The sequence below is a fragment of the Centropristis striata genome, chromosome 9 (assembly GCF_030273125.1).
Source record: "Centropristis striata isolate RG_2023a ecotype Rhode Island chromosome 9, C.striata_1.0, whole genome shotgun sequence".
Classification (NCBI taxonomy): domain Eukaryota; kingdom Metazoa; phylum Chordata; class Actinopteri; order Perciformes; family Serranidae; genus Centropristis; species Centropristis striata.
Genome location: NC_081525.1, coordinates 23440277 through 23456929, shown reverse-complemented (window position 1 = coordinate 23456929; position 16653 = coordinate 23440277). Strand labels below are relative to the sequence as shown.

Here is a 16653-nt window from a genome sequence, read left to right as displayed (position 1 = left end):
CACAGATACTGATAGATTCTGATATGTCTGTCTGGCCGATAGCTGCTGAGAAAATTGAACAAGTGATAAATCAGTCGGGCTCTAATTTTTGACCTACATTCAATTGAATACTGTATAAAAAAAAAAGGAGATATTTAATGTTCAAACTGATAACTATTTTTTCTGATTATATATATTATATTTTGAAACATCTATTTATTATAGTCCCTTGCTTCATTGTTTTAGTAAATTTGTATTTTACCCATAGACTGTATAAATAAGGTTTTATCATCATTTTAGTGAGTGTGTGCATGACAATAATGGCAGTAAGGCAGCTGAAAGAGGCTTAACCTTGCCTGGACCTTTTCTTATTATAATTTTTTTTCCAACTGCGGTCATTTCATTGTACATGTTATCTGTTCTCCGAATCAAACCTTTCACTGCAAAGGGAACATGTGACACCTCCTGTTGGTCCAGTTGATCTCTATCAACACTCCTCTACGGTGCACTCACATCCTTTCAGTTCTTCGTAAAGTATGTCACTGTGAGCTCTCGCAAGGTCGATGCACACCACTAGCCCAAGGTGTTATACATTACATGACATACTGTGTGCTGATTAAGGTCATTATATATAATTCAGTGGGTAAAGGAAACTATGGACAAATGGGTTGGGTAACACATTCAGACTGTGTTAAAGAAATCTGTATATCTGTAAGTTCTGGGAATGAAAAGCTGATCCACGCAACAGCACATACCTCCTCTTTTCCCAGTGTGGTACGGCCTCATGAGGATCTGCAGGGCAGCAGGGTTAGTCATACTGGTCAACAGCTGGGCTAGGTTTGGCTCTGGTAGCAGACCTTTCCTATTACTCAGAATCTAGGAAACAAAAAAACATACACAAGTTAGAGAAAGAAAAGTGTGACTGTGTGTGTGTGTATGTGTGTGTGTGTGTGGTGTACAGTATGTGTTTTGATCTTGTCATTAGGAGTCCCTGATGGCTGTAGCAATCATTACACTAGTTTACATCACCGGGATATGTCTGCAATGTCAGCAGAGGGGAGTCGAACTGGGAGCCGAAAGATAAAAGAGAGGAGGACAGAGCTGTATGAGAAACACAAAAGGGACGAAGGAAAGGAGCCGTGAAATAAAAGAGAGAAGAAGTAGAAAACTAAAAACAGCAGAGGCCACCTTTCAGACATTTCAGGCAGCTATTCAGAAGTTCTCTGCCAATTTAACATGTCGGCGTCATGTTTAAAAAAAAACATTGAGACATTTTTTCTGTGAAAGTTGTGGCAATCTGCTGCAATATGACGGAGGTGTGAACAAAAAGACAGCACACAGAGGAAAGGCAAAAACAATCTGATATATGACATTTTAGTGTATAGTGTACAAAGCAATCTCAAGAAAAATGCTCTGCATTGTTCTAATTTAGAATTGTATTTCTCATAAAATCAAATCCCTGTAGCCAAATACACAACAACAAAAACATAAAGTTGAGAAAAAACGTAGTGCTGTACCGAAGAATTTCAAGCTTTAAAGGCTTCATTCATCAAGTTGACATTGAAGTTCTAAATCAACTCCTAAATGCTGCGTGAGGATTGAGCTTGAACAAATAAACATACAGCATCAGTCAGCGTGGTCATATGTTGAGTATACTGCCACAGAAAAACTCTATATTGACATACACCCTCTGGATATTTAATAAACTGCAACAACATTGTAAAGTAACTTATTACTTTTAAACAAGTGTAGCTAGTAATATGCAACACATCAACACAATGCAGTCAACCTAGGCGAAACACTGAAATCACAAACAACAATGAAAAACATTGGTATCTTCTATTGACCATGCTGTTATTTTAAGTATCGGCTGATGTTAATTTTTTTAATGTTAATCGGTGCATCTCTTTTCAAAAGGGGACACAGAGCAGCAGAGAAGTTTCCACTCTTACAACAGTAATGTGGCTCATATAGCTTGGAAGTGTCTTTCTTTGAAGTCAAGTATGCCATTTGAAATTGATCTCTTATTAAGGTGCATCATTTTAGTCTTTGATCTTGTCTCTTGTGATTGACAAACTTTGTATAAATATGTCATGTTCAAGAATGCTGTAGTCTTGCAGTACTTTCAATACAAAGTTTCAGTTTTGAATTAACATTTTATCGGATGATTCTTCTGGCATTTTTCAGCTTTATTAGGAAGCTGACACAATAGAGACAGACAATTAGGGAAATAAGTAGAGAACTGGATATGACATCCAACAAAGGTCCCTGATGGAGTTTAAGTGTGTATTTGGTTTGCGTCTGAACCATTCATCTACCAGAAGGTTGAGGTGTATAAAATGTCACTGCACAGCAAGTAGGGAGTAAAAAAAGTGTCAAGTGTAACTGCTAATAGAGTTACTGCTTGGTTTTTCCCAGAATTTAGTTACTTTGTGTTTCACAATGTTGTCGCTGCATGTTGTATTCAATTCTATTCTTCACATATTGTGTCTTTTCCCCTGTTAATAGCAAAGCTTATATTTAATTTGACGTGAGCAGACTTTCCTGGAACTAAGCAGATCTCTGCTGACTTGCATTTAATCATAAAACATACTGTAAGGCACATCCCCAAATAATTTAATCACTCATTACGCTGGGAAATTTAATTCAACGGACTCAAATGAAATCCTATTGAATTAGACTGCGTCAAATCGAATGGAGCAGCTCTTGTAGATCCTCCTCAGCAGTGACAGTGTGGTGGCAGTGCTCGCTGTCTGGCCCAAAGACACAGCTATTTAAAACAACATTAGCAGGATGGTGATATTTCCTGCTCGTCTGCCCCTGAGCTACAGCATGACTTCAGCTCGAGTCAACCTTGTTTCCTCCCTGTCACATCCTGAAGAGAGAGCATTACTGACGGGGATGGAACGGGTCTGACTCCAGCCTGTCAGCAAGAGAGTCTGGTGCACACATACAGTATGTGTATTTGTGTGTTACAGCGGGGGAAATTGGTGCGTGTGTGTGTGCCGGTGTTGAACAAGGCCAGTCGTAGCTGACAGCGTCTTTCAAGGGAAGAGAGAAGAGGAGGAGGAGGAGGAGGAGGAGGAGGAGGAGGAGAGCTCTCTCATTTCTTTTCTTTCTGCTGGAGAAAATGTCAGCATGCATCAGTCTGTTTGGCTACTGGCAGAAAATCCAGCCACACACCCACACACTAACACACACACGCCAGGGAGGTAAGGGAGCCGCGAAGAAGGGAAGGCGAGAAGTGACGCGCAAGGAGAGGGATGGAGGGAGAAGAAAGGAGGAGGGAGGAGGAGGCCATCTGGTCCTCAGCGTTCACACTCACATTCACTAACTGGAGGAATGAGAGAATTGCCTCTGAGGAGAACTGTAGCCAGGAGTAAGTCTTGATCTCCTTCTGAAAGTCTGATGTTTCTTTTACTAGCTGCTCACATTCACTGCAATAACCCTAAAAAAGAGCCTTGGGGTGCTAATGTAACCCTCACAGGTTTGAATGTTTTCTGTCTCTCTACTGATTTCCTCTTCTGGTCTCTATCAACCAGTCCCCTCTTTTCTTTCACTGAGTTTATGTCCTTTCTCCTCACGTCTGCCTTATCTTCCACGGCTAATTTATTCGGAGACACATTTTCTATCAATCTCTTTTCATCCTCTTCTTTGTAATTCAGATTCTGTGACCGTTACTGCTCTGCTTTTCAACCTGTAATTTTCAACCCTTCCACCTCAAGGCCGCAACCCCTTGTACCTGCTGCACCTAATTCTTGCTCTGTGACCGCCAGGAAAAAAACACAATACAACATTCAGACACATTTCTTGAAAAAAAAATGGTACTAGAGTAGCACTTTCAATATGTAAGAATGTGCCAATTACAGCACCCTTACTGGGCTAATGTACGTGTCGGTGCAGGACAGCTGCAGCTCGGGTCTTTGAAAGCTAACAACTCTGACTTTTAATTGTAGCCTTCCATAAGCTCAATTAGTGTAATCTAAAACATTTATCATTAGATGAGAGTAAAGCAGCACGCTGTAATGGTTTTCCATGGCCTATGGGTAACTAATAATGAACCATAAACCTGCAGTTCTTGTGAAAATACTGTGTAATTGAGGCTTTCCATGTGGCAGGAGCAATATTGTTGTAATTTGCGCCTATAGGCTGTTCAGTGTGCAAGACACAACCAAATTACCACTGACACTGTGAATGATTATTAACTTTGGGTTATTAGAGTTTATTGGACTGCATGTAAAGGCATACTAAAACATAGGAAAACCTACTAAATCTTAAGTATAGTATATATTTACTGTAATGGCTCACAGTTAGGTCTGTCACAATACCAACTTCTTATTGGAAAAATTATTGTCACAGAAACAATTGAGATAAACAATATTATCATCATTTTAAGATGCCACGATGATGATGATGATATAATGATAAAAGAATGTAATAATTTAATAATACTTTGTGACATATATTCCGTTGAAAACTGTATAAAGACAATATATTTTATGTTCGAATTGATATGCGCTTGGTTTTGTAAACTCGGAATTTGATGCATTTTGTTTTTATTTGCATTTTACACAATGTCCCAAGTTCTTAGGAATCAGGGCTGTAAGAGAATTCAGTTCTCAAGAATATTCAGGCATTTGAATTGGAATGTGAAATGGTATTAAAATATTCTAAATAAATATAACATAAATAAAATAGAGCGCACAATTTTGTTATTATTGTGACAGGCCTACTTGCAGTGCACACACGCATTAACAAGACCCTGCTTTCACAATACGAAGATAAGAGGCCACGCATCATATTTTCACATCTCTTTGATAAAATACAATAAATCTATGAACAAGAAATACATCCATAAAATATAAATTAAAAAAAGAACATTATATTAAAACAAATGCAAGTTTTTTTTAATTGAGTTCATGAAATTAGCATGACAAACTACAGTGTCCTGGGTTTAAAGAAAATACCATATCACCATCTACTGAGATAATATGCATTTACCAGCTGTAAACAGTAAAGATACTGTTAACTACTGGTTTCCTTCTCGGCGGCCGCTATTCTCCTCTAGAGAGACTATGAGTCACAGAGTCAGAAAGATGGACAATTTACCAATGCGTCACGACATTGAAGTCTGGTACATACAGCATATTGATTTTGATTGCATAGGATTTGAGGCTGTAATGTTTGCTCACCAACTTTTTTATAGAAATCCTGCAGTGTGAGTAAATAGTTATATATAAATCCATGTATTTATAAAGATTTAATTTGAAAACTGATCCTTTTCCACAGCTGATCGGTTGTATTTACATCCTGTGTGTGAAATTCTGCTGCTTCTATTTGAATTTCTCTGTGTGTTCATATGTATGAGTGTCATACTGTGTAGTTTGGTTTTATTTTAGGCAGCAGGAGACAGTAGAGGAGCCCAATCAGTCTATAGGACTATAATTATCATGTCAGTTCCTCTCTGCTACCACAGTACAGTGTAGAAGGGACACCACAGCTACAAAGACTACTCCAGCCCGAGAGTATATGTATGTGTATATGTGTTATTGGAAATATATATATATCTTAATATTCAATGACCAGTTGGCACAATTACCATGTCAGCTTGTTTGTGTATTGTTTGTGCTGGGGAAGTGCCTTAAACCTGCATTATTTCAAATGGCCAGCAGGGGGAATCCTCACTGTAATTGTATAGACATCTATGAGAAAATTACCCTTCTTCTCACTTGAATTATTAGTTCAGTACAACATTTTCCAAATGAGTTTATGGTCTGAATCAGTAGTTGCAAGTCTTCTTCAATACAGCATGATGTTAATTCTGTAAATGGTGGTTCCATTTAGAGTCAAATTCGATGATAAAGTCATATTTATACTATACTTATACTTATCAATTGGGATAGAGGCATAGCGATGCATATCCATGGAACTGTGTACATTTAAATAGGCATAAACCTCTTTACCTTGAAATATAAGAAGCTAACTTTGATGGCCAGATGCAGTCAGATTCCAGCTTTAAGTCGGCGTTCACCCTCTCAACCAAATGGTTGTCTACAAACCAATTGTTGACGTCAAGGTGGTTAAGCTTGCTTCTTTTATACAGTCTATAGTATGGACTTCCAGATTTCAGGAAATGTTTCGAATATTTCCCAAATTCTAAATATATATGTTGCGTGCAATACTCACCATACCCTGGGCGGCGATGAGTGCAGCCAGGGTGCTTCTCCCTGAGGTGCCGGGGGTACAGAGTGACAGACGGACCTCCTGTCCTCCCACCAGTGTTCTGTCCATCTCTATCAGCACAGCCTCCGCCTGCTCCGCACTCTCGTACTCAACCACGCCGAAGCCTCGGACCGGGCTGCCCTCATCCTGAGCGAGCTGGAAGACAAAAAATAACATTAAATAAGGGCTGGGAAGTGAGCTTTTGAGGACAGAAATATCAGTAAATGGTATAGACTTAACCTCTGACATAAACACACAGTATACATACAATGTATTGGGGGCAATTTGTGCTTCAGAGCAGTTATTGACCATTTTATTTAACCAATAACATTATTAATGCCTCTGCACTAGCTTTACTCGAAGTAAAGTAGAATTAAACCTCCACGGTTTAATTTTCTTTACCTCTGTGAGATATGCATTTGGGTTCAATTCATTAGTTGTACCAAGCTGTTTCCCCTCTTCATCCCTTTATAATAAGAACAGCCCCAGCAAAAAGGTTGAGGAACAACTACTGCTGCGAGCCCCATATTCAGAGCAAAAGTACCCTTTTGAAGGCCTCTATGGTAGATAAAACATAATAAATTCCATTCCAGGGTGCCTTTCCAGTAAAAAAAAACGTGATAAAGTGCTGTTCTCCTTAGGTAAATGGATAATACATGTTAAGTGCCCTCTAGGATGCCCTTTAGAAGAGAATGTGATGCTGTGCACCAATGGATGTCCTTCAATGGAGAAAACCTGATGAAGTGCCTTCGGGTGCCCTTTTATTTAAGTAAATGTGATTATTTGCTCTAATGGGTGTTTTTAACTGATGAAGACGTGATGCTGTGCCCTTCCAGTGGAGAGAACATGACAAAGTGCCCTGTAGGTTGGCCCTAAAATTGAGAATAGAGAAGCTGAAAATTTGAAATTGAGAAAACATGATGTAATGCCATATAGGTTGCCCTACAAGCAAGAAAAGATAATGTGCATTGGTGCACCACTGCAGCTGGTGGCCTTTAGTTTTGTCACCGCTGCCTCTCAGACAGAGGGAGTCCATCCGATGTTAAGAGCAAATGGAACAAATAAAACTTGTCACCACTGTGGATGGATGCAGCAATGCCAATGAATAGTGCAGCCAGCAGTGAAGAAATAAGAACTTGAAGCATGGAATCTGCTGTTTTGATTAAAAAAAAGGTATCCCTGCCTCATTTATGGTGTATCTTTTAGTTATGATTATTGACTCTTAACAAATGACCTTACTTCTGTTTAACTGACACTACAACCTAATATCTTCTGCCCATTTTTTGCTTTCAGACTTCACCAGACATCTGCAGCAATAAAAAAACACATTATCGCCAAAAGCTGTTTTAATGGAGTGACTGTGTTTTAGAGTGGGTTTTCTCTTCAATATGCAAGAGGAAATGTACTCGCTGATAATTCCTATAATCTAATATATGCTGCACACTGCTTAATAAAAGCTCTCTTTTCTCCCTCGCCAGAGAGGGTGAAATGCCTGGAAACATTACTTTCATTTATTCTATCTTTTAATAAATCATCAGGGGAAGCAAAGGAGGTCCCGGCAAACAGCCTCTTTACTATTTCTGCATCAAGTTCATGGCCCCATCTAGGAATAGTTATACCATTTATCCATTAAGTTGACTGGTGGGATATTTTATATATTTGGATTCAATGGCTAAAACACAATCTCCTCCAGAGCAGCCAAAGTTACCATGGTGATGTACTAAAAGTGAGACTGCAAAGCCAGCAACAAGTCCAAACTTGCAAAAGGTGGTTATACTTAAGTAGAAAACAATGGAGCACTATCTTTCTTACCTCATAATTACATAATATGTATATAATATAATCCTGAATAGAATTGAGGAGTTTTTATTTAAGATTGTACACAGGTACTAACCCTTTAACGGAAATAGCCAAAATTTTCATCAAATGTGACCAATAGATGCACTTTTTGTAATTACGAGAATGTATTTAAAGACTATTTACAGGCTACTTATTTCTATTTACAGAGGATTTTTTATGGTTAGGCAATTTGATGACTACACATCTATTCATCAAATTCAAACATACACAACAACTTTCAAGTATGTGTGTGTGACAGACAGAATAACTGTGTTTTGATGGAGGTAAAAGAGCTCATCTCAGCTCCTTTAGTCGAAAAGGACCGATAAAAAAAAAGAAGATATGATGTAAGAGATACATCCCCTTCTTGATCTTCCTGCATTGCTTCAGGGAGTAACCATCCACAAACACACACACACACACACACACACACACACACACACACATTTCTGTGAGTCTTTCTGTATTTCTGCTTCTGATTTAATGGCCTCATAAAGTGAACAACATTAATGGAACAATGTTATCACATTCATTTTTATGGTAACTGGTCAATAAACGGATCTTTCCAGGCCAGACGGTAACTGCTGACCAGTAACATCACTTCCAAAAGATGATAGACTCTTCTGTCAGGAAGGTTCAGTCATTTCCAGCGTGTGAGGAGCAGCTAAATAATGCAGGCTGGCTAATAGCTTAAAGCTAATGGATGATACTGGATAATGACAGTGGCTAAAAGCTAATGGCTCATGGTTAAAAAACACACCACTTGACCTACTGCTGTTAGTGGCTGAATTCTGTAAAAAATACTGAAAAACTACATGAGGAGTACTTGATTTATTGGGATGTGTCGACTGTTTGAGTGTCTCTGAGCAATCTTTATATGGTTGGTATTCTTGCTTTTTTTTTTGTAAGTTACTGAAGTGACTAATTGTAGATTCTGTGGGACAAACAGATAATTCAGAGGACAGTTATATGAGCATCTTAACCTGGTTGATACATCAGACAATAATAGATTGTTGGACATACACCAGTTATCTATGTTATATATATCTAGGGTGTGATTTGCTCGTCAAAAGTCAAAAGTGAATGATTAATTCACCCGCTCGAATTGAAGTGAATGGGAGGTGAATATTCACCAATGTTAAATTCACACACTTGTGACCTAACATCAAAATAAAGCTTCCCAAAGGCCAAAGTAATGTGTACAGGTGCATCTCAATAAATTAGAATACCATAGAAAAGTTTATTCATGTCAGTAATTCAATTCAAAAAGTGGAAACAACACATTATATAGATCCATTACACACAGAATGAAACTTTTCATGTCTTAATTTACTTAATTTCTTCTAATTATAATGATTATGGCTTACATTAAATGAAGACCTTAAATTCAGTGTCTCAAAAAAAATTGAATATTACAAGAGACCAATTTTAAAAAGTATGTTTAATATGGAAATATTGGCCTCTAAATGGTATATCCATCTATATGCACTCAATTCTTGGTCGAGGCTATTTGACTTGAACTACTGGAAATTGACTTTTCCACAATATTCTAATGTATTGAGATGCACCTTTTTATACATATTTGTACATATCTATATCTACCCATAGACTGTAGTATCTACCTCAAGTTTGTGTCTATATTCCATATTTCTATTTTAAATCTATTTAAACATATCGCTATTTATTGACTTGCTGTATTTGTATTTTATATTGTTATATATTTAGTGTAGCACGCTTTTTTAAATCTTTATTTTATTTACACACCTACTCCCCCACGCCCCCCTGGGATCAATAAAAGTTTTGTTGAAACCAACAGCCTAAGGTCCAGATATGTTTAATTTGAATGGCAGAAGAAGAATCTGAGAAGCTAGTACTAATTCATTTTTTGTAGTTTTGTTTCAATAATAATAATATAGCAACCAACAACCAAACAGTAAGCTCGTTAAGGTTTTCTGATTGCATTTCAACATAACAATATCACCCTTACATGTGACATAATTGTAATCATAAACTTTTTAAAAAAAAATATGGGCAGATTACAAATCAGTGGGAGACAAATGTATTTGTACTTTCAGTGGGAGACAAATGTATTTGTACTTTCTCAGCCAATCAAGTGGCCCTTCACTTTCTCCCTTCCTCCACCCCTCCTCTCATTCGTCTGCTGTTCCCTCCGGTCTGAACAGAGGATGGATGGATAGATGGAGGGAACAACGGAGGAAAATGGATGTATGTGTGGAGGAGTAGGTCGATAGGCTATTATCATCAGCATACATTACGCAAACTGTATGGAAATGACCTGAACCACTCTACCAATTGAGGGATGGATGGATGGATGGATTGACGGAAGAAGGGGAGAGAGTGGCGAGAAAAAGAGAGGAGGAAGAGAAGTGAAGGAGAAAAACATCAGTGATTGATTAAGTGGCTGACGAGTGAAGTGAGTGAGAGTATATCAGCCAGAAAAGACAGGAGGGAAAACAAATAAAAACTTGCTAATCATTATTTTTGTGTGCACACACAACAAATATTACCGGAGTGTATGTGAGTAAATTGCGAAACATACATTATATATCATTTCAATTGGTTTGTGTGCAAATGGTATTCAACCTTCCATCAACTATGTGTGTTGCGTGAGTAATGATGTGAAGACTGAGTGAGTCTCTCTTTACTCAAATTTTTCTTCAACTGCACTCACACTATATAAAATATTCAATCTTTTTTTTTTTTTTAGATCAGCACAATTACATGCATTTTTGTATGTGAGCCATGTTTGCTAGTTGTTCACTCTCTTTGTGTTCATGTGTATCCTTGAAAAAATACAATAAATGCATTTCTGCTGGCAGGAAACTACAGCTGCCGCACTTACTGTAACCACAAAGTAGCCTTGACATAATCAACATATTTGATGATGGCAGCGTATGGTACAGTTGTCTGCACATTTCTCAGTATTTCACACATGTTGGACACATGACAATAAAAACAAATATAACCAAAGATGTCTGTGATACTGAAGGGCTCCCAATGAGAAAGTTAAATGTCTCTTAATATTGAACACTTTCTTTAAAATGTTAAAGGTTATTTAAAATTCTTGTTCACATGTTGCATTGAAATCTTCAGCCCTTTTTTTTCTCTTCTCATTGTAACGTCTGGCGCTTACTTTGCTTTGTCCTCGAGGTGTGATTTAGAAATATTAAAGAGTAATTAACTGCATTAATTGACACTTCATCCTTCATCCTGTGTATTATCCTTGATGTAAATCAAAAACAGATCGGCCCAGAGGAAATTAATCTCCAGCAAAGTGTAATTACACCGCATCAGTCTAATTAACAAAATGCAGCTTTTCATGCTTTGGCCAACTGGTAGTTAAAACAGACTAAACTAACCCACTGAACAATAAGAATGACAATGATATGATGAGTAGATCACAGCTGTTTTTCTGTGATGACGCTTGTAGCTAACAGTGAGCAGTGTTTGTCTTTCTGTTCTGTTTAAATATGTCCTATGAGTACTATCTGCATTCTTCATCTTTTCTAAATTATCCAGAGAGTTGTACTAAGGCCTGTCAGTACATCTAACAATATCATGTCTCTGCAAAGTAACAAAAGCGGCTTGTTACATAATGTTGATGTATCATGGGTTAATTACGTGTGCACCAAAGAATAGCGTGAAGGTATTTTGTAACATCAGACTCTCTTGACTTGTACTGAAACATTACTTGCCATCCCTGATTTTGACAACATAATCAAACACCTCTGCCAAATGACTCAAGTCAAAGTGCAGGGGTACTCAAGACGTAACTTGAATTATGGCATAATTAACAGCAGATGACAACCCCATTTTCTGCTTGTACATTATGGCAACCTGGCATAGAAACTTTTTAGAGAGAGATATAAAACCCTATATGCAAAGTTTTCTGGGGGATTTTTGGGGGATGTTACCTTAACATGTAGCCTGGTGTGCATCTTTCCTACGTCAGTAACTTGATTTGCCTGGGTCAAATTTAGTATTTTAGCATTAGAAAACATCGAATATTATAGATGTTCCTTAGCTGACATTAGGAAACCTTAGTGTAAAATCAGCAACTCTAATTGGCTCAATTGCAGAAATCTAAAAGAGTGTTTTCACATGGTTTCAGGTTAAATCATATACTGGTTTGTTTTCCACCTTGGTGTGATTTCTTTGAGCAGGTGTGAACACAGTAATTGCACTTCTTGTTGTAGACAAAAATAAGCTCACTGAAAACTTCGAGAGGAGGTGTTCTTGGTCTGATGCCAAATGAACTAAGAAGTTAGTTTTCGAACGTGATCCAATCTCGATCCATCCACAAGGTGACTCTGCATTTGAGCTAAATGGATCCTATAGCCAGGTATGCTTTAAATCTAAAATGCAGCAGAACACGCAAACTATAGCAGTAGCAGAATTAGAAGCTAGCCAGAGAATGATGTGAGGTATTTTCAAGCTGTTTCCTTGAAAGGCACTCGACATTCTGCTGAGATAGATTTGTTTAGTATGTTACCCAGGTAATTACCATTGTATGTATCGTAACATTACCACATGGGCTGTAGTGTTGCATGTTGGTGCGCTTGGTGTGTGAAAAGGAACCAAAATAAGGGGGAAACGCTCCAAGTGTACAAACTCATTAACTGATCAAATTTTGGCCAGAGATAATAAACTATGGGTGTAAAAATGCCCCAAAAGACTCTCTTTTGCTCTTTTCCCAAATGCATTTTATACTGTAAATCTCAGCATGTTTGTGTGTGTGTGTGTGTGTGTGTCTCTATAAGAGTGCGGAAACCAAAGATGCTAAGCTAGCTATCAGTGTGTGTGACAGCTCTTGACCTCCAGTCGTGGTCCCCAGCCAAGAGATGCTGACTGAGCCACCAGCAGGGCTAAGACTGTGTTTGAAAGTGTGTATGTGTGTGTGTGTGTGTGTGTGTGTGTGTGTGTGTGTGTGTGTGTCTGACAGAGTTTAAATGGCCACATCAGCTGTCTGAACCGAGTGATGAGGTCATGACAGCCCTGTCACAGCTGTCTGTGAAGAAAGGTGCATGACCCATCACATTGACAACTTTTACTCTTTAACTGTAAAGATCTTTATGAGGAGAGCTGGAGGAGTCGAGTAGAGGATGTGTGAGTGTTTGTGTGTGAGTACATAAAGGGAAGAGGGGTCAGAATGGATTACAGTGTGGCTATTATTTAAAAAAAAGGACATTTTGAAGTAAAAGACTCCAGATAAAACAATCAAGAAGTCATTCATTCACATGAAACAATTCTACCAAATCCAAGTTAAAATACCCCCCAAAAAGAAGTGTTTGTTGAGGTCTTTCATTATCTTTGTTTGCAGTGAAATATGTAACTAAACGTGACACCAATCTTAGATTTATTCTTTCTTTGAATAAAACTTCAAACACACTGAAAGTTCCACCAAAGGGGGGAATAATTGTGTCAAGCATCATAAGATTGTACTTGGAAAGACTTTAATTAGCTGCGCAGCGAGTGCCGATGATTGTGAGTAATATGTTTGTTTTTATATTCGAAATTAACTTTTTCTATTGCTTCTGAATAAAACAATACAACCACAAAAGAAATCCCATTGTATATTATTTTCCCCCATTATAGCCTCTTTAGTTTATTGTCGAAAAGTGCTGATTTATTGTGTGGATTATACATTTTTAATTAATCTTTTATCAATCCATCTCTATTTTATGATCCGTTCTTCTCATAGTCCTCAAATATTTACATGTATACAGATTCATCTCACATTCTTGTACACCTCATTTTGATTTACTTAGAGCTACAAAAAACCTTGTGTTTTTAATATAGTTGGGATCCGTTTTTTCTCAGCAGCTGTGATGCTTTTTGCCTCTACTTCAATTAAAACCTGTTGCCAGTAACTGTACATTACTGCCATGGCGGCAGTTCTGCTAAATGTTTCATCTTGTATTTTTTACCCAAACTAGAATCTCCTGGAATGACTTTAAAGTCCTGCACAGCACCAGCTGTTGAAACAACAAATGTTAAAACTTGGATTAACCCAGGATAGTATACTGTAGCAAGAACCGCATACTGTCCTCAGTTGAAGTATTACTTGCAGGAAAACAGATTCCACCACTACTTTACTGTAACTTTTGTAAAGGTGTACCATTATATCCAGTATATCCAATATCATATACAGACATAGTTATTATGTATAATTGGAATATTATAAGCTCCTGACCAGAATTACATTTCTGTTCTTATCAGTATGGTTAAACCAATTCAACCTTTTCAATCCAGATACCCATACCTGTACCTGGGCTTTGAGTGATACCACATACTAATGTTTGATTAATAAGCTGTGGGAAAGTGAGAAAAATAAATCAGTTGCTGAATTGTAATTAATTACTAAAATAGTACCGTAATCATCATCAGCAACTTGCTGGAAAACGTGGCAAAAAATTGGCCAAAACCTAAAAAGGAATAAAAAATTCCAGTATATAATGTATATAGTATATAAACATAGAATTGAACTGAATAGATTCTCCCAATTGTCACCAATAACTAACTCGGGTATTTAGGTCGACATCAATAAATCTCTTATCAGAGCTTGCCTGTGCAATACGAAACCTGCTGCACTAACAAATGGTTCCAGCTGTTGTTGAAGAACATGCAGGAAATGAGAAAACAAATATATGAGGGGTGTCATCCAGTGTGTGTGCTGTATGTCACATGACATGGGCAACCTTACAGAGTGGGACAAGACTAACCATCTACGCTCAGTCTGTCTTTAATTTGCCCTGTGGCGTTTAAAGAGTGGATAGTATTGAATTAATTAACCTGTCTCAATCCTAACCCCTTTTCTGTAACACCCATCCATTCTCCCCAAGTCTGTTAAGCCTTTTACATAATTTTTTTTTTTTACAGATATTAGTACATTACTGACCAAATTTGCCTCCTAGTAAATGTGTTTTTAACTTGCTCTCAGCCATCATTATTACATTTACAAATATGCCAACAACCTCCTCACTGTGACTGACAGTCACAGTCTCCTAACCATTTCACTTCAGCTCTCCACCTCTCCGTCTCCCTCTATTAGGCCTGACACTGTCAGCCCTCTCCTGCCTCTCTCTAATAGGTCTGGCATTCTCAGCAGCATCCTCCCTCCTTCCCAACCCTCCTTCCTGTCTCCATCCTGCTGTCCTTCCCTCTAATATGGTTGACATTCTTTACCCTCGCTTCCCTCCATCTCTCCTGGCTGACTTAAGCTAAAGTGCTGCCTGGAGGGCCCTTTCGTGGGTAGCAGAATTATAGCGCTCAGGGCCAAGGCCACAGGTTAAGTGCACTCTGCACAGAGGAAAAGTAACAGTACAGCAGCTGAGTTCTGCCGATGAGCACAGAGGAGGAAGATGATTTATGTAAGACAGACTGCTGCTAACGACAGCATGACATACGGTAATGATATAAGTTATGCAGCAAACAAAGAAGCAAACATATAATAGCAAGGTTTGCATGTCATTTAAATGGAGATGTTGCAGTTATACAGTCAGAATCTACAACACCTCCTGGATGCACAAACATATCATTCTGCATGGTGGAAAATGGTAAACTAGACAGTCTGCATCAACCAGCTGGGTATGCCCATTAAAACAGGTCCATCACTTTCGAACAGTGTTTCTGTCACACCTGACCAGCTGATAAGCTTTGGAATACTGTTTCAAACGAATGCAAAGCAGCAGCTGTAGTTAAAATGGCTTTAAAGCACTCTCCCATACAGGCAGGTTAATAAAATAATTCTGTGACTACTCATTTGAATGATACTTTGTATGTCTTTGCATCCCTGGACATGTTTTTCTGCATCCTGTTTAATGATGTAGAGGGCTTCAGAAGATTTGTGCCTAAGTATTTCTAGTGCATACATGCTGAATTGCAGCAACACACACACACACACACACACACACACACACACACACACACACACACACACACACACACACACACACTCACAAGCACATACTGTACTGTACATAAAAAATGCTGAACCATAGGTCAAAGCCTGCTGGCTCTGCAACAGTGAAGCAACATGAGCTAAACACCCACAAAGCATCCTGGGACCAGGATGATGTGGGTGTATTGATTTCTATGTGGGAGTGGGGCAGAGGGGTGGAGCTAAAACGGGAAATGCAGCGGATGACAGATACCCATTGAGTGAGGTCTAAATGGGAATGTGGGGGTGCTGTGGATGTAATGGGGCAGGGTGGTTTATAACACAGCTGAACTGAAACAGAGCAGAGTGAGAGGGAGGGAGGGAGTTGAAGGGTGGGGCGCTGTCACAGCAGCCACACCTCACCATGGAAACAGTTGCTTGGTGATACTGCGATATTGGCCAATAGGGACGCTGACCCCTGGATTTTATATCAGCACCTCTAACCTGGTGGTGTTTCAATTGATAAAGGCATTTGTGTGGAAGGAGGGAACTATTTTAATGAGTGTTGAAAAAAAGATCCTTCATATAAGAACTTAAAATAGCATTTCTTCTTTTTTCTTGATTCATGGCATTAAAATTGTGTCCGCCCTACATCTAGCTGTGTTTGTACTGTTAGATGTGCAGAACTTATATAATGCTGTGAAAAATGAGGC

The 16653-nt window shown here is 38.4% G+C and overlaps 1 protein-coding gene across 1 annotated transcript in view; it reads right to left on the bottom strand.

Moving 5' to 3' along the window:
- raver2 (ribonucleoprotein, PTB-binding 2) overlaps window positions 1-16653 on the bottom strand; it is a gene marked incomplete at its 5' end in the record, with an annotated part of 88146 nt that overhangs the window by 19510 nt on the left and 51983 nt on the right. Inside the window, 2 exons of the mRNA XM_059341429.1 lie at window positions 735-855; window positions 6166-6357. Of these exons, the coding sequence (XP_059197412.1) occupies window positions 735-855; window positions 6166-6357 (313 nt within the window). The remainder of the gene's footprint in view (window positions 1-734; window positions 856-6165; window positions 6358-16653) is intronic.